We start from the raw sequence: 21,438 nt of genomic DNA, 5'->3' as shown, positions 1-21,438 counted from the left end.
CTATCATTAATTGTCATCATCTCATTCGATTTGTTAACATTTTACCTTTTGTCACTGCTCAAGGCGACGTAAAATACGCCACGTCTAATCTGCGTGTCTTTATAACGTGTAGTTAAACGTAAGCTTCTCGAGATCCTCTTATCGGGCATGTTAGAATAACTCTGCCGTGTAGGCGGTTCAAAAAGTGGAAACTTGTTCAGAATAGAAACGACGATAAATTAGCGGCCCGCAAAGTTTTATTCGAAAAACCGCATGATCTTAATGCCAGTGGATAGAAAATGACACAATTATACCTTTGAATCTAACCGTTTATACCCGATTTTCCTAGATATCACAAATTGACTAGATACAGCAACGTGTCATCAAACGTCCTTTCTCCTCTAAGGTGCATTACGATCCAAAATGATACAACAGTTTAATTATGATAGAATCAAATATTTATTTTTCAAGCAAATTTTGACAGAGTTGCTGGCAATTACATTTTAGAATGAGTTATATTAATCAAATCATTGACTAAAATACAATCATAGTCAGAATACAACAGATCATTAAAATTCTAAAACCAACTGATACAGAATATACGGTACTTAAAATGTAAAGCTGGCCTACCGATATAGAAGTCATTACATTAATATGACATTTTATGAGCCATTTTTCTCGATAAATTATTGAATATAATGGCATTCTACAAGTAGCTGATGTATTTAGACTGTTTTATTGGAAGCTGGAGGCTGTGGTCTGATAGCATCCAGAACACGAACGATATCTCCATCCTTAGCTACCAGTAACCGTGTGAGCCAACCATCTTCATCAGTGAATCCCATCGACGTCATTGTTTCAAGCGCTTTCTGGATTTTAGGTTCTGAAAATAGAAATTATTGCCTTAATAATATTCTACGATTTACGATAGAATCAAGATGACATTTTCAAATAGCCTATGATATTACCTGGTGTCGCAGGTTCTGGGACTGTATCCGGTGGTATCACGAAAGTCCATTCAGTTTCACCAGTTTTATTAGCATTTGAAGATTCGGATGTCTTCGCAGTTGTGGCTTCTCCAGTACTCTGATCTACATCCATCTGTTCACCTGTACTGGCCTGTGCAGCACCACTTGTTGATGGTGTCTGTTGGGTTTGTGGAGCTGTCGGGGCGTTAGCGTCAGACTGAGATTGATTAGGATTTCCAAACGGATTTATGCGTTCTCGTTTATCACCATGCTCGATATCGACAGCGACGTCGATTCCTGTACAAAAGAACAAAATATATTAGCTTAAAGACAACGAAAATTTGATTTTAACACACTAAAATATAGAAATTTCTATACAGCTCAAAGACAGTAGAAATTCATTCTAACAAACTCTTTTAATTTCAAGATGTAACAATATCAAAATAATCTATTCAAATGCTCATTCTTGTTCACATAAGCTGAAACGGGGTTCCATTATATACATTAATACAGGGTCAGATACTTATAGGTAACTTACCGAATGGCTCAAGGAATGCAGCGACTGTTTCTCCCATATTTCTCAGTATTTCTTCACCGTTATTCTCATTCATTCCATCAGATGCCTCATTTGAATCTGTCTTCTGCTGTTCATTACTTGCGGCCCCTTGTGTAGCTGATTTCTCAGTTTTCGGCTTAAACTGCTCACTCCAAGCTTTCCAGAATTCTGGCATATTTGCGCATCCATGGTTCATAAAGTTCCAATGATGAGGTGGCGGTGGTGGAACTCCAGGTCCACCAGGTCCCATGAATCTGAAGAAAGGAGAAGGTCCACCATGGTGAGGACCACCATGGTGAGGACCACCATGATGTCCTCCATTGCGATGCCTTCTTCCACCTCTTCGTCCACACCAAAAACCTGTTCCACGTAACTGAAAAATCAAATCAATAAATATTCTTGATTTCATCTTTTACGTGAGTATAGTGACTTTGGTATCAGAGCAGGCAAGTAATATAAACATTACATGTACAAAATGTATTTATATTCCACATAGGGAATAAAAGAACAGCATTTATGTTTTCAGATTATATTTCTAGATCTGATATCCAATTTGCAATATTCATAACCTGACAAAATAACTTACATGTGACCTATCATTGGGATGGGTCAGACGAACCATCATATGATCGGAATGGGTGCCTTTTCCTTCACAGGTCTGACATAAGTCATAATCTGGACAAACTACGCATTTGTATCGAAATCCAACAATAGCAGACTCGCATCCATCACAATATATACCGGGATGGACAGGTCCACTCTCAGGTGCCTTGCCATCCTTTTGCTCATTCTCATTTGGAATAACTGTTGGTTCATCATCACCCCCATCTTGGTTATCTGTGCTGCTTCTTTCTGAAGACAAAAGATTTTTTCCAATTAGGAAAATGTTGGCATTGATTCTAGGACTATTTCAGTTTGCTCCCAGTAATCATTATTTTTATAGCAAGAACATACCTAGCACATAAACTTTGAAGACGTTGTCGGAAACATTTCCGAGTGCTTCCAACAATTCATCATCACTGGAGAATGAAATTAAATCACCTTCTGCATCTAAAGAAAGTAAAATCATATTGTTAGGTTAGAAGCTTTTATATCTCGTGATATACTTGTGGCATAGTTAATTGAGCTAGACAAAAATTACTTAGTTGCCCTACCAAATAATCTAATGGGCTTAAGTGGTTTTTGAAAATATAAAATCCATGAAACTAAATTCACAGGTTACCGACAAAAATGCTTACCTTTCCAGAAAAGCTCACAGTTCGTGTTCAATCCTGGGAAAACTTGAGTTATCTTGGTTTTCAGCGCGTTGTAATTACTAACGAGCGCCTGGTCTAAGGTGAATCTGCGAATCTCAGTCGGTGCTCCAACCAGACCATTTCCTCCAAACTTGAATGCTTTGATTGAAACAGACATTATTTTCTGAATCGGTGGAACTAATCGTGTTTTATATATCTCGTGTTGAAGTCTTCTTCTTCGGTTCAGAGCGAATTATTGTGTGTTTGATGACAGGGTTTTTATACTCTATAAACGCCAACAAGAATGGTGCAATGACACTGTCCAGGTGTTTCTAGATATTTCTATATTTTTCCACTGAAAATGCTGTGTCAGAATAGGGAATCCCATTCACTCATTTGACAGATCATAGCACGTGATTCTGGCGCATGACGTCATCGCTATAATGTTTACAAACATGATGATGAATCATAAAATGAAAACTAAGACCAAATATTTTGATGATATATTTTTTATTCATTTCAGATTCCACAATTCTATATCGGTAAAACGTTAAAATGACGTTTGATTATATGTTTAAGCTAAACAAAAATATCAAGAAATAGTGCAATGCTTTATCCACTGTTTTATAAATTAAGTAATTTGAAGTAATAGATTAACTGATATTATGCAAGGATAAATATGATTACAGCTAGTTACTTAGAAATGATCACTGAACTGTAAGTTGACTATCAAAGGAAATACACTTTTCATAAGAGTATTTTCAATCATACGGAACATCACCCGATTGAATCGGCGACGCTGATTGGCTGATAATCTTCATGGCCCGACGAAAACATGGCTGACGGTTTATGGCAGCAGCCTTTTTCCACGGATCCTTTGCCGGATCTCGGGGCAACTCTAAGTGGAACTCACGATCTGAGTGAAAATTTACTGAGCGATATTGATGGTGAGTTTAATGATGTGTAATTTGAGGTGTAGTTCTGAATAAAACGGGTAGAAATTCCAGTTTGAAACGTGTTTTTATTTATGACCTCATCCTTAAATTTTACTTCCGGGTTTACTCATCCAATGTGTATGCTGATATTGTTTATGTTGTCAATGGCTTCTTTTACCTTTCTTTTCCCATTTAAATGGAATGTCAGCTTAATGTTGCCAATCTAAAGAACTGGATTAGATTAGGCCTACCACCAGTACCACTTGTACATCATCATTCCTTCTTGTTAACTAGTATAATGTCAGTAATGATTTAGATCTGTAAATTGAATAGGCCTATACGATTATTTGCAAGGGCCTCAAATTTCCTCCAAACTGCAGATGATGTCAACTCGAATTATTGTCCATCCCTTGTGCTCGATTCCTTTTTATAAATTCCTTGACCTTGGACCAGTTGTTCAAGAAGTCGGTTAGCCTACAGCAGTAGATCTGTAGATATGACATAGTGACAAAAGTTCATTGTTACGGTACTACAGTATTTGTCCACCGGTTATCTTTAACCAACTGAGCAACTGGTCCCAGCACAGCACCTGAAGAAGAATCATTATCAAGCACCTTGATTCTGTTCTGAAACAACGGTCTATGCAGAATATGGAAATTTAGAATACAAATCTCTTTTGTATTTTTTCAGATATGATAAGCTTTATAACGGATAATAACCAATCAGCCGATATATTTGACGAGCAGCTCAATAATAATTCAGAACCATCATTGATCAAACAAGAAACAGGCCTAGATCCTGTATTGACTAATGCGGCATCTGTCGCACCAGTGTTGACCACTGCCACATCTACTGGACCGCTGCTGTCTTCTTCGGCACCTGCAGCTGGTATAGAGGAACTCAGTTTGGATAATTTTGATTTGTTGCGCTACGCGAAGGAACCGCTGGAGGTGAAACCGCCGCCGAACGTAACGCTGCAACCGCTGCAGCTACAGGCCGCTTTACAACAACAGATTCCGCAGATTCAAGTTCAACCGCAACTCAACGTTCAACAATTACTGCAAACCCAACAACTGCAGCAATTACAGCAGAAATTACTCATACAGAAATTACAACAAGCGTTGCAGCAACAACAGCAGGCTGCGGTGCTACAGCAGGCGGCCGTACAACAACAGCAAGTTCTGCAGTCCGTACAACAAGTACAACCTCAAATAGTTACAACAACTGCCACTCCTACTACAATACAACCAAATATAGGACATGTTAATTTACAGCAGTTACAACAGGTCAGTGTCTCATTCTATTAATCTTATTCGTTCTAGACCGGCGGAAGCTTTAGGTGCTATTGAGCCTAGAACTTAGAACGTTTCCAACCATCCATTGGTCATGAATTTAATAGGAGCATTTTAGTATGTGTATAAATCGATTGTATGTGATCTCCCCTACTAGTGGCGACTGTGTGGGATAATCATATAACATGTGCCCATAAAAACCGGGTCCTTCACCTGCTGTCCAGTCCAGTACCCAGGGGCAGACTGACAGGCGCACAAAGAAATTGATAGAAAGGTCTTCAGTTAAAAAAGGAAAGTTTCCACGCTGAGCGAGTGCCAAGCAAAAAATCAGCTCTGAAAATTCTCAGGCGCATTTTGATACAATTTTTAGGCACTTGAGCGATATTAGAGAGAATATAAGCTGGCACTGCGTACTGCTAGTCTATCATTATTGCTTTATATTGGCATTGACAAATTAATATTAAGGATTGATAAACTAAAGTAGTAAAACTTTCTCACACTGGTTGCCCGATCCTGGACACCCTAAATCAAACGCACTACATACAACTCATCATTATTCGAACAATTCACCATTCAATGTTGCACATTTCAAAGCGCTTAGGTTATCATTATTGATTCTTTTGCATTCATTCATTCTAAGCAAAAGATCTATTGGGCCTTCCATTTTCCTATCAAGATATCTACTCGCGGTATTCACTTGCATTGCCTAGACTAGTTTGTGCTGACATCTGGTTGGCACTGAGCAAACTAAGCTATAAGCAAAGCGAACCAGCTTTTGATTTGTTTTGCTATTATAAAACTATTGAGTCTACAAGCGCTATTCTTTCACAATTTCTCAAGTAACCATATCCTGCCAGATTGAATTGAATTTGCGCGTGACAGCCTCAGACCTGTGGCCTGAGGCCATGAAGCATTTATGACTTTTCTTATGAATTTTTTGATGCATAAAAGTGTTACAATAATGTGTAGATGCATGTATCAATGTTGGCCTTTTAAAATTACAATTACATGTTAATTTTTGGCGTTTATTTTGTAATTAAATATATTTCATAACTCTGTTTTATTTTTGATAAATTTCAATAATGATTTTTTGAGATGTGCACATCATCAATTTATCTGGGCTAGACTGGTTGTCGGGTAATTCAATTTATGTATTGATACTCAATGCAAAAATGACTTAATTGATCTTTAATATTGATTTATTGTAGCCAATATCAAGCAATAATATGCGTTATTTTTCAAGGCGTCAATAAACTTTCGAGTAAGTTTGCTTGTTATGAGTCAATGTAGGGTGTATTTCGGATTCTTCCCGACACGCCGGGTAAGCCGTAGATAACTACCGGTATAAATCGAAAAATCTTGCCTTCATCTTATCAGTTGATATTGTGCTAATATCCTCTGTTATAAGCTATAAGCTGTATAGATTAAACACCACAGAACTATCTGGTTTATGAATGTTGATAGCAATTTGTTCCATCTCTGAAGAAGTATACATCGGCCTGGCTACAGGCTCTTATTCTTTTGATCATTCTTTGCTTCTTGTTCATGTTCATAGTTCATGTTGAATTATCATACCTAAAAAAAATATCGCTCCATACTATAGACTTTAAATAGTGATGAAAAGACATAAAATGTTGATAGGTCTAAGATGTCGGTATGTTTGGCTGCTCTTAGCATAATATGTACAATTTTTGTTGAGGATCAGCGAGGATTCAAAAATATTAAAAGTGCCCTGGATAAGGATTAGGACCCTGGAGAGTCTGCCTGTGTATGAAGTTGTTTTGAATGTACACTTTGTCAAGGGTGAAACCGAGTTCACAACAGTTTGTCAGACTAAATACATAGTAGATAGGCCGGCCAGACACGGCTGATTGTGAGGAGTTCATGTATTCTATATAATGTATCCCATAAAAAAATTGTGGTCGCCTTCCGGTTTATTCAATCGTGAGGTTTGAATCAATATAGCCTTATGTCGGTTGAGTCTTGGATTGCTCCTAAAAATTGCCCACAAAAACTAAAAAACTCTGAATGTTTTTATGAACTTCAATTTTCGAACAGGTCTAGATTTTGATTTAGTTATTCGACACCAAAAAATACTTTTGAAAAAATGATCGTAATTGAAATTCTATTTCATTGTCGTTGTGTGGACAATGTGACTAAACGTCTTGACTGTTAAAAGTGCAGGCTTATTGTAGCTAAAAAGTGCTGCTGACCTTGCGCGGAATTTTTGCACGATTACGACGGATGTTTTTCCATCTGTCTTTGTTTAATAGACGCTATCAAATTTCTGATTACCGTCCAAAATCTATGTGAATAGGGGCTGTATAAATATCTGTTTTGCCGGATCAATTTTAATGAATAGTGATTCGTAGCAATTTATTTCCGATTTTGTACATAGAAATTCCGTTTCCATTTTTCTAGAAAGTTTTCTTCTTTTTTTTTCATGCTAAATTAGGATTACGATTTATGATTTTACAACATTTTTTGTTTTTTTCACGCGCAGTAAGGTTTCTGATTTTAGTGCATTTCGGTTTCCTATTGTTCACGGTTTCGAAGAATTTATTTCCTCAATGCACAAGAACCAATAACGAGCTAAGCGCTTTGAAATGCGCAACCTTGAATGGATGAATTGTTCGAATAATGATTTGATGGAGTTGCATGTAGCGCGTTTGATTTAGGGTGTCCTGGATCGAGGAACCAGTGTGAGAAAGTTTTACTAGATCGGGGTGATTTAGTTTACGCGCTCATCAAGTCCCTCGTAAATATATTTGATTCCTCGTCGCGATCAGCCAATCGGATTACTCGAAGAAAGTCAGACCATATAATCCCGACCGGTGATTGGCCGGTGTTTATTAACCCCTTGTACGTGGTTTGTTTATATGATTGCAGCTATTACTGCAGAGTCAACTAGCAGCTGCGAACAAAGCCGGTTCAGCAGCAGCATCGGCGGCACCAGCTACGACTGCGCAGGTCGTCACGATCGGCTCGAGTCCGGTAACCACCGCCTCGCCGATACAGACAGTGCAGTTAGGAAATACACAGGCGATAATCAGTACTACGACGTCGTCGCCGCCGATACCGGTGCGAGTAGTCGAAAAAACAATCACCGCGAAACCGGCTCCGACGACACCTAAAATACACGTCGCCAAACATGTCGCTCCGACTCCGAAACGCGGCTCTCCGACGGTTACGTCGACGACCGCGATGGGCGCCGGGCTGGAGAAAGTGCCGATTACGAGGATTACGCCGTCTGCCGCTCAGGCGCAATTCAACGCCGTTCAACAGCAGCAACAGCAGCAGAGACCGGTGTTTAAAGGCGAGAAACGTTCGGCGCACAACGCGATCGAAAAACGATATCGATTGAGCATCAACGATAAGATCATCGAATTGAAGAATATCGTCATCGGAGAAGTCGCGAAGGTCAGTGAACTTTTTATTTTTTTCGTCGTCGTTATAATAAAACGCGGCTTTATTTTCAGGGTTGTGTGTGTGTGTGTCGTTTTAGCGCGCGGGGTATTATGTATCTGTAGTATTAAGACGTCCCTGGTAGAATATTTAGGTCAGCCGCTGCCTGAATCAATGGTGCCGTGTATGAATGCTGCTCTTGTCTTCCCCTCGCTTCAGCTCAGAAGCTCAATAGAGATATGTCATGAATGTATGAGATATATAGGCATTCACTGTTAATACGAGGAGAGGAGCGCGTTCTGGTTTATCAGTTGGTTATCTTTCTCCTCGTAATTGATGTTTTATATGAATTGGAACTGGTTCTAGGTTGCAGGGCAGTCAGTTAATGATGGTTTATAATTTCTCCCAGGCACGGGTGGTATGCAGCAGCAGCAGCAGCAGCGGCCGCCACGGCAGGCAGTGTATTCGTTGTGTTGAGGCTGTATTTCGCGTTGCTCGATGATTGTGATTTCTGGTTTTGTAAACCAATCTGATTTCATGTTATAATTGGTGCGTTGTACTCCGGCGTTAATGAAAATGAATCCCTACGTGGATAATGTTTTACACAGCTGAATTCGATATCGCTTCCTGCATCGATGTAGTGCATTATTAAAACAATTTCATGCGGTATTCAAATAACAGTCATTTGTTTAGATTGCTGTATTCAGTTCTAGTTGTAGCGGGTATAATTAAAAAGCCGACCTATATAAAAAGCCACCACATTATTATACTGTACCAGATAACTGTGTGTTTAGGTAGGGCCCTGGATGCTGATGGTTTGCGGGTGCCCTGGAAGCCTGGATTTGCAACCTCCCATGACAAACAAGCCGTAGTACTAAGACATTTTTTCAGTTCCAATACCGTTGATTTGGTTGGATGTTTTTTTTTAGATCAGTGACTATTCTCAATCCATAACCATGCATTAGACAAGTCGGCTTTTCAAATTAAAGCTTTATGAATTGAAACAATGGTCATGATTTGAGAATCACTATGCTGGATTCACCTGTTCAACACATGCAGGGTTCGAACAGTCCGGAAAATCCTGGCAAAGTTATGGAAATTAGCAATTTTTTCAAGGCTGTTATTTTTATGTTTGAACCTATGGAATCCTAGAATGATCCTAATCCTAGAAATTAGGTTCGCATGATGTTTTAGTGTAGGCCTAATATTTGTTTTTTGCGTGCATAAGCTTATACGTCATTTAATAGCTATGGAAATTTGGATATTTGGCCCTGGAAAACATATGAAAAATCATAGGCTGCAAATAATACGAACCCTGGACATATATTTAGAAATGGGCACTTTTGAATACAAAGATATCTTCGAAAGAAAGAGCATATTTTTGACGTATGCACTGTGGGTTTAGCGAGGTGAATCATACTGACTGTCAGTTGACCTTTAACGATATCGCAAAGTTCTCGTGCACTTTGCCTCCCTTTCATTCCGTCAATAATTTCGAGGCAATGTTTGACACGAGAAAAAAGCTCTCGGAGCTTCACTTCTCACTGCGGGTGATATACTGTTTGCCTTGAGATGGAGAGCTGCCCGCTGTAATGGCCATGTTGACACCGTGGCACCGGCTGGTCGAAGTGTTCAGAGGTGAGGACATAAACCCCTCGAATGCGGTAATAAAGCACAACGACATTTATCCCTGGATTTATTGTGACGTATGGACGGATGAAGCAATGTCGTGTGTTTGATTTCAAGGTCGATATTTTCTCCATTCGTAACATCAATTTCAATGGCGCTAATCAAATGAAATACTTGAACGCCGAGAACGCGGCTTTCGCGCGTTTGAATATTTTACGGGACCCTGGTACGCGGCGGCGGTGGCGTTATTGATAAATCTGTCAAATTCACCGTTGAGCGGGAATTAGCAAAGCGAACGAAATGATGTGCGATAATTTAGATGCTATGCATTATTAAGAGAAGAGGAAGTTCAGAAACTCTAGATACAAAAAACGCCGCAGCACTCGATTAATTGGTTCATATAACGAGCAGGTTGCACCTACAACCCTGGTATTTCTGCTTATTTTATTATGTGTAAGAATTTCCCAGGCACGGCGGATAATGTTCTTCCTAGAATTATGAAGAGAGTCTCTCTCTCTCTATTTCTCTCTATTTCCATATCTCGTTGCATTCGCGCTGTCGATAATATTGATGAGAGCCGATCCATAACGTTGTACGTTGTCGCTGGCTGCTGCGTGTCGTATCGTTTACAGATAAACTGCTGATGAAAGCAGAATTAAAACGGCAAACACGATAATTACATTGTCTTTTATCGAGATTGATAAAAATAAGAATGACGCGATTCGCCGAATGATTGAAGTGCGCTTGACTCTTGAATTCGCAGCAGCTGTTATCGATACGTGTCTCTTGTCATTGATTTATGTGTATTTTTTCTGTATTGCAGTTGAACAAATCGGCCGTTCTCAGAAAGACAATAGATTACATACATTTCCTGCAAACGCAGAATGACCAGTTGCGACAGGAGAACGAGTTGTTGCGCAAGAAATTGGGAGGTAGGTATCGTCGCCTGAACCGCGACATTACGTCGACAATCGTACAGCGAATTGAATATTTGATTATCGAGGAAAAAATTGAAGGTTTAAGAAGAGAAAACGTAATTAGGTTCATAGATGAACGAACTGCGGGCTGGTTGCGACTCCTCGATTCCTTAGTAACTCCTTAAGGTGCTTGAAACTCCTTAACTTTGAGCAAAATTCCCAAAACTTCTTTACAGCTCCATCCATTTTGAGAAAATAGGCAATTAGACAAGCTGTGTATCATGTTTGCTGTTGCTCGTCATACATGGTACATATAAGTTAATTGATGCAATTAGGGTTATCCTCATTTTGCCTCCCAAGGTCTATTCAGTGAATATATCCCCATAATGTGGGTTTATACCAGCGCGTTGGCTGTTAATACAACAGCTGAGTATTGATCGACATGCGGCTTTTATATTGGCAGCCTTTATCATTTATACAGTTAGAAATAATTGCGTTAACAAATAGAATGCTTTGCGAGAGAGAAGAAGATGGTGTATCTGATTCCTATATGCGTATTGTTCGTGGGGAGTAATTATGAATCTGATGTGGGCGGTGTGGAGTGATAATGTTACCATTATTCTCTTTGATTTAATTGACTGATAATGAAGCCTTCTTTTTCGCGATCTCACGTTATTTATATTCTGTCACCTCCCTTCCTTGCTAATTCGTTTGCGCGTGTTAGGTTTCGTGAGCGTGTATACTTGAACCAGCGCCCACACGCGAGGTCACGGTTGACGATTCGGTACTCCGGTCGAATACTGCTCGTTAGCTGACCTTACTCCTTTTTCGTGGTCCGCATCTGAATCGATAATTGCGCTCGCGTTTCCTCGAACGCCGAACATCTTGACGCTGACAAAAATCATTATTCGTACTGTCCATGAACCCGACTTGCGCCGATAAAGTGTTCGCCCATTGTTCTCTCCCATTCTCTTTCTAATGACTCATGCACTTGAACTGCTTACCGTTTATTCCTAATTGATTTTCTACTGTTAGTCTTTCTTTGCCGTTGATAATCATCGAATTATCCGCGTCTCGTTTCAGAGGGTGAAGCGTTGCCGACACCCGAGTTCTATGGTGGAATGACACCTTCGCCTTCGTCGGGAAGCGGTTCGTCTTTACCGCCGAGTCCAACCAGCGACGTCGAAATGCTAGGTTTGTATAAAAACTGTCGAAGCCGTTTCTCAAGTCGAGCCTTGATTTCAAAAATGGTCTCTTGAATAATTCGACGGGTCTTAAGTTGTTAGATTGGCTAGTATTGGACTGAGAAGATCCTAGACTGGTCTTAAGTTAAAGCCATGATTATACAACTGGCCGGTGAACCCATTTTCACATAAAAAGATAAACTCCTAAATCGATTTAAGATAAACTGAATTAACAATGAGATAAAACCTTTTTGTAAAATTGGACCCTGACTTTCATCTTTTAAAATGCTCTTACAGCAATTTTTTTTCGTTACCTAATTCCCCTGAGTGTTTATGATTTCCGATAGTAATTAAATCGCATATATTCTATAAGAAATTTACTAAAAATCCAGTAAGCCGTATAACCGAACTACCTCTACCTCTGGTGTAATCATACTTTATGCGTTGTCAGGTTTACTAGTCATTTGCGTAGCATCCACCGGCGTTACTGATCAGCTCGGCAGTACGATCACACACACGTTCGAATCGCCTATAAATATACATGAATCGAGAATCTGAAGATTTATCATTATTACTGCAACGTTGAATTAACGCCGAATAATTTCGATATTGTAGATTCCGATATGAGACCGTTAACGGGAATGTTAGACAGGTCTCGTATGGTGTTGTGCGTGTTCATGATGGCCGTTCTGGCGTTCAATCCGTTCGGTTCGCTGTTCGGCTCAGTCGGAAATCTCGGCGGACAGGACTACATGAAAATGCACGCCGGAAGTCGTACGTTGAACAGCTACGAAGACGACATTGGTGAGAAAATATTTCTCTACGAAGTTGAATCGAAAATAAAAGAGTTTCGTGATAAAAGTTTAAGCGTGAAATGCTTTCGTTGAAATTGTTGGCCTTGTAGAAAAAAAATGTTAACCCTTTCAGGGCTGACCAATTCTTGCCCTAAACTGCCGGAGATAATTTGAAACCCGCCCCAGTACAGAAGGCGTAACGCTGAAGCTTGTGATGCAGTGTATCCTAAGCTACTAATATAATATTGCATGATACACCGTGGTGTGATGTATTATCAAATCATCGATTTGTACTGAAAGGGTCAAGCAGGGTCAAATTTAGGTTTAACTTTTTTGTGCGAAACAACTTTTTTGCGAGTCCTTGACCATTTTAAGAGAAAGACTAATAACTCAACTATTTGAAGATATTTGATGTCATTGTCTGCAAGTGACTGATTGTTCTGTGTGTAGGTGTCTCCAGTGGATGGATGGACTGGCTGATTCCGACGATGTTGCTATGGTTGGTCAACGGTTCGATTGTTATCGCTGTTCTAGCGCGAATCCTGATATTCGGTGAACCGGTGATCAAACCTCAGTCGAAATCGGGCAGATGGTTCTGGATGTATCGTAAACAAGCCGATATCGATTTGGCCAAGGTAACGTATGCTGAATATTATATCGTAATGACTAGGGCCCGATGAATTACAATGAATTCTAATTGTTCGAGTTCATTGAAAATAAGTGGGATTTCATTGAAAGCTAAACCGGGTCAAGTTTTAAGATGATTTAATCGGAAATAGTCAATTAGCATGAACGATGGAAATAATTGGCTGATTTTAAAAATCTATGTGGTTCATACTAGAGACTGATGTAGTTATTATACTTTCCGAGGTAAACAACGTTTTACCCCTAAATATTCATGAAGTTCTGTAGATTATTATTATTATATTCTAGGGCGATTACCAATCAGCTAGTAAACATTTACAAGATTGTCTGACGTCGTTAGGCCGACCATTGCCTACGTCCAAAGTCGACCAGGTAGCTAGCTGTTTCTGGCAGGTTTTACGCCAGATTTTGCATCGCTTATACATCGGAAGGTGGATGACTGGCAAATGCGGTTATTTCCATGGCGATGACCTCGATGATGTGAAGGCGTCTGCTAGAGATGCGGCTATTGTTTATCATAAACTGAACCAGCTGCAGTTGACAGGTAAGCCTACGAATAACTAGCTAAACTTTACTGCGAAGGATGTCTTTTGGTTGTTGGACTTTCCATGAAACGGCTATAATTAACTAGACTATCGATATTGCTTTATAGATTATTGCGAAATATGTCAAAGCATCTATACCTAGAGAGCTCATTAATTATGAAAACTTTGTATTTGATGCTCGTGATGAGCTACAGATTTTTCGAGAAAAAAATTAGATATAATCATTAAGAAGAAATACATTAGAGGCAATAAATGCTGGCTGAATGCCAGCTAGAACACGAATTCAAGGGTTTTCTGTGATCCCTGGATTTTCGGTATAATCGATTATTGCCTGAAAGCTCTTCTGATATTATGATTTTATCGGGTGCGTTCGTGACTTATTTAAATTGATTGATTTTTTCATTAAAAAGCTTTGAATTTTCCATAGCGATCATCTTCCTGTGCGCACGTAATTTCACTCTTCAGTAATTAAACTGATTTCACTTTTAAATGAGTTCATCCGTAATCTGTCTGCATGCATAATTGATGACATCGAGTTCATAAATCTGCTTTCTAGCCATACGCGAAAAAAGAAAAAGTACTTTCTCTACTTTCTAAGACTCGCGACGAAGTGTCTCGGTTTATTAAAATTTCATATGAATCTTACGTTTCGAATTTCTGTAGCTTCGGGTGAATTTCGTACTGTTTATTGTCTGAGTATATCCAGGGTATTGTTGTGTGCGTAAAAGACAGGCGTCGGAAAATGAGACGCGATGACATTGATTCTTTCTCCGTCATTTCTGCGTAAAACGGCTCGATCTAGGGCTGATTCTTTCTCTGCGTAAAACTGCTCGATCTAGGGCTGTAGAGAAGTTCAAAGAAAAACGTTCATATCACCGTTACATTACACTATGTAAATCTAAGTAACGTTCAACGGTTTCAGTGCTAACTGATCAATACCCGAAAGTGCTGGGGATGATTTTTATAAAAATTCCACCTCGGTGCGTTGAATAACGTGTTGTACCCCTATAGTGCAGTGATTCGTTAGTTACTTATATTTCGCTATGTTTGACAGGTACTGCCATCTTTCAACTAGACTAAAAACCAATTACTGATAATATCTATACACCGCAGATAGGTTTAATCGCACTGAAAGGGTTTATGTTTTATTCGTACCTGGTCAAAGGGTAGAAAATCAGGAATCAGCTTTGACTTCGATTTGTACTTTCAGGGCATATCAGCGACGGTGCATTGAGCGGTCTCAGTCTGTGTTTGAGCGCTATAAACCTCGGCGAAGCGGCCGGTTCTGCTCTACCCCGCGAGACGATGGCCGAGATCTACACTACTGCAGCGATTAGATTTAAACTATCATTTGCCTCTCAAATCATTTCGGTATGAATACGTATATACTTTTATCTCATTCGCTTCATAATTTTCTGTGCCAATAATCAAACGAGTATCAGGGAATCAGAAAAAATAATCAGTTAACAGGTTGGCCACTGACCAGGAAAACTCAGGGAATCCGAAAGATTTAAAAAATGAATGAATTGTAACATTCTACAAACCTCTGATTTTCTCGGGAAAATTTTGTGTAATCACATCAAAAAATCAGGGAAAAAAGGGGATGGAATTAGAGTCTATACAGATTTTAAAAACAATTATATGACTATTTTACTAGATAGAATGCGTAGGTACGATGCACATTTGTAGCAACACCAAAAAGATAATTGTGACAGTAGGCCAAGTTATGTACATATTAACAATTAGATATACCAAAAGTAGATGAATTAAGAGAACATAATAAAATAACAGAAAACAACAGATCGTTCACAACTGATGATGATAATGATAATCTGGCTTTTATTGCTTATGTAATAAATAACTGACCCCTCTAGATAATGATATTTAGTTGCCCTTACTACGGTGTGTCTAATCTTCTAGCAATATCTACTAGCACAAACTGTATACCTACATTCTCTAACACTCATCCTCCTCGTTAGGAATAAATCACCCGAGTATCACTGTTTATTATCCCCAGCTAAAACTACTTCCAGCCCTCCTGCATGCTCTCTCTCTCTCATCCTGGGTATAATTACTTGTTTCTTCGAGGGTTACCGTAATCTTTTTTAGGTACGAATCATACGGTAGAAAAAAGAATAATATCCGAAGCTTTCCAATCATCAAAATCTGCGCCACGACCTTGAGAATATAGAATCTTGTCGAATAAACGATAAGAGTTTTTTCTTTACATAACATAACGTGCAGTAAATGTAGGGCTTGTTTATATAGGAATGAGGAACAACGACCCTGGGGTTTATAGTTCTCCGCGCTGTGAGATGTTAAACAGTTGCGGTATAAATATCTCTTTACAGCCTATGCACTAGGGATACTCTCTCTCACTAGGGATACTCTCTTACTCACTAGTTGTATATCTTTTCGAACTGTAGCGATTTCTTGTTGTTGAATTGAAACATCGCGCGCTCAGGGGGGATACTCGTGAAGTAAGCAGTTCGGATCAACATGGCGGAATTAGTCTATATTATCCCGGTGATATGTTTGTTGATGTTTTCGCTGGTGTTGTGGATGCTCGACACTTTCGGGGAGATATTCATCCACGACTTGTTAGACGCGCAACAATCCGAAGACTCGCGGCAGTCTTCGGGGAAATCACTTTAATACGGACAGAGCTTTATCAGAAAGCGATCTGCACCAATTGACGCGCTTAGCCTCTCTGAAAATTTATATGAGTATATTTATTTTTCTTTGGCAGAGATACTATTTGAGTAAAGGACGACATATTTGTACGCTAGGTGGCGGCACTATACCGTCGTCGATGCAGTGGTTATGCCATCCGCAAGGACATCGATTTTTCGTGGATGGTGATTGGTCGTTGACCGGTAGTGACACAGTCTTCACTCTTCTCGGTGATGAAGGTAAGTGTGTCGACTGGTACCTGTATCACTTACATTTACAATAGCTGCATTCACATGAGGCGATATGGCCTGGTTGAAACTGATCTTCACATTGTTACTGAAAACAATGCTGTGACTAACTGAGGCAAATCGCTTACAGAACCAGTTAGAATTCACATGGAATAATTTGACATGTGGCCCTGGAGTGTTCCGATGAGTTAGGTCATCTGGCCAAATTTGGCCCATGTCCATTTGTGACCAGTGTGACTGGTTGGCCATTGGAGCCCGGCTTAATCTGGTTTATGCAGAATTTGGAAAGGGTCAAAAACGTTTTTGTGATGGCGGCTTATGTTAAATGATTTTGAACTAACATTGAAATGTGTTTCAATTGTTATGATGTTAACGTTTCAGCTAATCCGCTGTCATTTGTTACCCGCGCCTATCGGGAACATTTACTGGAGATTTCATTGTTCACTCTTCTGACACCAAACATCGGCTCTACAGACAATAGCAAGTAAGTATAAACGAATACTCCGGATAAGTCTAACTACCGCTATGTACAGTACTGCGAATTGATCAATTTGAAAATTATAGCGCAAACCTAATCTAAATAAAACTTTACCAGACAAAATTCTGTAAATGAAAAAATTATGGTTTTCAGAGATTTAAAGGAAATTCATGGTAGCCTAGAACATAGTATAATTCTACTTGTTCTGAATGCTACGTGTACACGTCTGTTTAATATATTCATTCATTTCAGAGAATCTACTGATGTGATCGAGTATTTACAGTTATTATCCGACTGCGCAAACGCGGCGACGAAAAGCAACAAAAAGTCCGACGATGACTACAGCACTCCTTTTACATCTCATTGTAAGTCGTATTCGTTTAATTGTGAACTAGCTCTTGTTATTAGCGCCCGTTGTACTGTGTATCATTGAGTCTACCTGGGAATATCGTTACTAGGTCTCTATTAAAACCAGCTGTTGGCTTTGTAACAGCTATTATCGCGTTATTAGCCTGTGAATTGAATTCTTATTGTTCTCCGTACAGCGGCTGTAATTCAGTATTGTTCAATATCATCGTGTATTTTACGCAGTGGGTGATGTCGCGTCTAAATGGTGGTCGGCTGTTCTAACGGTAGCCACGTACTGGCTGACGGGTGATGAGAAAAATGCTGCCCGATTTTATCCTATCATCGAATCGTTTCCGGCTGTTCTACAGAACAACAGGTACACAGCAGGTTTCATTGGGGTTATATCCACCCATGTGAGAATCAGCCACCCCTGATAAAATATATTCTGCCCCTACCAGAATGGATGTTAATATTCTATCAATGCAGATAATTACTTTGAAATATATTGAGCTAATGTATCAAATAGAAGATTACATGAATATTAAGCTTAAATTTTCTGTATTTTTTGAAGTATCGAAAACCAGCTACTTCAGCAGCCACAATGTAATAATGCAACCCCTTTAAAAATTCCAGCATATGGAGAACACTGAATGCATCATATGATGGAAAATGTACGATTGTAATATTCCATTCGATTTTTATTTCAGCGATCCGTTAGCGAGAAGCGCATTGTTGGCGTTCAAAGCGAAGAAATCCGTTCTGACGAATGAGAAATCGTCGCACGAATACAACATTCTGAAACAATGCGATAAATCGGGACAATTGTTGCGCGAGAGTTTCAGCTCGGAGAATTCGCTGATCAGCCCGACGTGCGGCAGTTGTTTACATCTATACCCGGTAGGTTTTACCTCAACGGTCATCTCTCAGTTAGTATTTCAGGCATGACAATGCTTACGGTGGCGAAGAAGACGAATTCATGTTTGTAGCTCGGGTGCATTGTAGTTGCATTGCATTTCTGTTTAAATTCATGCGATGCATCTGCAGTGCAATCCTAGAAACAAAGCGTTAACGACATCGCGCTGAATGACTCGGTACGCGGAGGATGACATTCTGTTATAGATTTCATTGTGATGATGATTGGATAGAAATGCACTCAAAATTTGTCAAATGTATCTCGCATTAAAGGCAACGTGATAGTTAACACAATTAAGGTTTTAAGTTTCGAGCGTCATTGCATTTAATTCGAATATCAAATTACACTAGTCTCATTCGGTTCGCAGAGTGTACAGATGGTCGTAACGGACTGGTTGTTGATGACTCGCACCGCCATCTGGCAGCAAGAGAAAGAATCGGACAGCGTGTCGAGTACGACGGTTTGTCAGACCGAGCAGAGGGCGTTTCAACAGGATTTGAACACGCTGAGAAAGATATCGCAGAAACTGAAACCAGCTTTACATCGCGTGAGTATTAGCGTCGTGAACTAGAAAATTTGTGAAAATCCTGTTTTTACAACTTTGATAAAGCAGTTAACCGGTCTCCGTTTTGTAGGTTTTCTTACACGAAGCAACGGCGCGTTTAATGGCCGGAGCGAACCCAAGTAAAACGCAGCAATTACTGGACAGGACTATCAGGCGTAGACAAAGTACATCTCGCGCTGAGAAAGGTGAGCTAACGAACCCGTCATAAACAGCTCTGTCAAAACTTCATCGCTCAATTCATTGTGTATTCATCATCCATAGAATTTTAAAAAGTTATGAATAGATTTTAATTGAATCCGAGAAGAAATACGAGAGTCTTTGTCCGGATCCTCATTTGCCGCGAGAAGAATTCTTGATTGCTTTCGTTCATTCGGCTTACTATCATTTAGTAACAACGCCTGCCACCAGCTGGCAGCATCAACTAGTCAAGAAATTGCTTGGGATTGTTCAAAGATGTTAGAAATATTTTTATTAAAGTGTTAACTAAACAATATGTATCTATAGGATAAGTGCTGCAGGAACTTGTTGTTTTAAGTTCAGAGACAAGTGGTCTTGTGTATGCTACATGTATTCATTTTTATAGCATTCTTGTACCTAATTCATAAACTTAACTATATCTAACATTGATTATCTGATTTCAGAACGAGTTGAAATCGTCGAGACGAAGTTCGAACTGCGAGATCGCGCGGCAGCTTTACTACTGGCGTGTCGACATTTACCGACGCAAGTACTGTCGTCGCCCGGGCAGCAGGTCGACATGATCGCGGAGGCGGTGAAAGTTTGTAAAAGTCTCGGCGATAAACGTTCGCTGCAAGATTGCCATCAAATGATGATGAAATTGAATCCATCCGATATCCACAAACAGAAAGGAATAACAATGGCGGCGTGTTAATCCTATATACAACAGACAGTAGATAGACTCTACTCGAGTCGGATCCGATCAACTCGGATAACCGTTCAATTCGGATGTTTGTTGAAATATTTTTTGTGACACTATTTAAGAAAAACATAACATCCAACTCAGATAATGCTTGAGGCGGACACATTTTATGGTCCGACTTGAGCGGAGTCTACTGCATTTGACTAGAATATAAATATCATTTCTAATTTATGTAAAAATTGTTGAAAATAAGTCGTTTAGACGTTTCGATCAATTCATATCATTTAATATTATGAATTTTTAAAAATCGGATACATATTAGTAATGTATTGCGTGAAATCAACAAGTGCTCGCTATGTAATTCCCTTTGTACATCAGAGAACCGAGGCACCTGAAAATATTCTTTAACAACTAGATTCATGATGGATATTCAATATTGAGAGAATAACTGGATTTAATCTGTATAATGATAATCTACGGATTTTATGTACTATTAGATATATTTATGGATATGACTACGTGTACTACGCTAGTTGTTTAGGATGCCTGGAAAATGTTTACTTTATTTCATCCATCTCGTGTGGATGTGGATGCTCGTAATATTTATGTAATCTGCTTGTATCTTACTCTGCACTTCAATCGCGTACATATATATTGAGGCCCTGGTAGCACTTGATAATACCAGTGAATCTTTTTATTTTTTCAAGCTTTCAAGTACTTGATCGGTTATAATAATTTGTTAGAAAAATTTATGGGTTTTCACCGTTTCAATTTAAGTAAAAAACGAATTTGCCAAGTTTGAGAAAAAACTAAATATCACCGACGCTAACTTCACTGGAGTTTGAGAATAAAGGGATTGATATTATATTTTTGTTTCATTTTTATCTACGCTTGCATTCATTGTATTCGCTATTTTATTTGTGCTTATTTTTCCTGATGCTCATATCGAGGCAAAGCTAACTGTTGCTAAAGAAACAATTTTTTTTTCGATGTCAAAAATCGTAATACAGATAACTTTGGCTAGTTCTTCAGCTGTAGAAATTTGTTGCTAATCCTGTCCATGTATTATATGCATGTGAATTGTAAAAAAAACATTGTATAAATAATAATTACTAGTTATGTATATCGTCTTGAAAATGGCTTGTCAGAGTTTCTTTGTTTCTTCGAGGGTTCTGGAGTCCTTCCTCTTTCCTGGCAATGTAAAAGGATAATGTGGTAACCCGACACTGGATACCTGACTGCTTTAACT

At 39.2% G+C, this 21,438-nt stretch overlaps 2 protein-coding genes across 2 annotated transcripts; one reads left to right on the top strand and one right to left on the bottom strand.

The window, feature by feature from the left end:
* Positions 1 to 449: 449 nt before the first annotated feature.
* Positions 450 to 3,126, bottom strand: LOC141905117 (sequestosome-1-like). The gene is made up of 6 exons (XM_074793884.1): positions 2,742 to 3,126; positions 2,458 to 2,553; positions 2,090 to 2,355; positions 1,486 to 1,876; positions 948 to 1,244; positions 450 to 862 (listed from the first exon to the last, which is right to left on the bottom strand). The coding sequence occupies exons 1-6, from the start codon at positions 2,914 to 2,916 to the stop codon at positions 705 to 707; spliced, it is 1,383 nt and encodes a 460-aa protein (XP_074649985.1). The 5' UTR covers positions 2,917 to 3,126; the 3' UTR covers positions 450 to 704.
* A 444-nt stretch (positions 3,127 to 3,570) lies between these two features.
* On the top strand, positions 3,571 to 21,320 carry LOC141905103 (sterol regulatory element-binding protein 1-like). Its single transcript, XM_074793863.1, has 17 exons — positions 3,571 to 3,685; positions 4,364 to 4,959; positions 7,855 to 8,385; positions 10,823 to 10,931; positions 12,000 to 12,110; positions 12,716 to 12,904; positions 13,345 to 13,529; positions 13,828 to 14,083; positions 15,295 to 15,455; positions 16,834 to 16,996; positions 17,387 to 17,489; positions 17,736 to 17,848; positions 18,075 to 18,207; positions 18,539 to 18,728; positions 19,112 to 19,291; positions 19,380 to 19,494; positions 19,951 to 21,320. Exons 1-17 carry the CDS (start codon positions 3,574 to 3,576, stop codon positions 20,199 to 20,201), a joined length of 3,498 nt encoding a protein of 1,165 aa, XP_074649964.1. The 5' UTR covers positions 3,571 to 3,573; the 3' UTR covers positions 20,202 to 21,320.
* Positions 21,321 to 21,438: the final 118 nt, after the last annotated feature.

Source organism: Tubulanus polymorphus, chromosome 5 (genome assembly GCF_964204645.1).
Source record: "Tubulanus polymorphus chromosome 5, tnTubPoly1.2, whole genome shotgun sequence".
Lineage (NCBI taxonomy): Eukaryota > Metazoa > Nemertea > Palaeonemertea > Tubulaniformes > Tubulanidae > Tubulanus > Tubulanus polymorphus.
Note: the sequence above shows the minus strand (reverse complement) of the source record. Positions and strands in the feature narration are given on the sequence as shown.

Coding starts and splice junctions, on each gene's coding strand:
- LOC141905117 (XM_074793884.1), bottom strand. CDS start 2,916: ATGTCTGTTTCAATCAAAGCATTCAAGTTTGGAGGAAATGGTCTGGTT. Junction 2,554..2,741: donor CTGTGAGCTTTTCTGGAAAG/GTAAGCATTTTT, acceptor TACTTTCTTTAG/ATGCAGAAGGTGATTTAATT. Junction 1,877..2,089: donor ATCCCAATGATAGGTCACAT/GTAAGTTATTTT, acceptor TTGATTTTTCAG/TTACGTGGAACAGGTTTTTG.
- LOC141905103 (XM_074793863.1), top strand. CDS start 3,574: ATGGCTGACGGTTTATGGCAGCAGCCTTTTTCCACGGATCCTTTGCCG. Junction 17,490..17,735: donor GGCTCTACAGACAATAGCAA/GTAAGTATAAAC, acceptor CATTCATTTCAG/AGAATCTACTGATGTGATCG. Junction 17,849..18,074: donor CACTCCTTTTACATCTCATT/GTAAGTCGTATT, acceptor TATTTTACGCAG/TGGGTGATGTCGCGTCTAAA.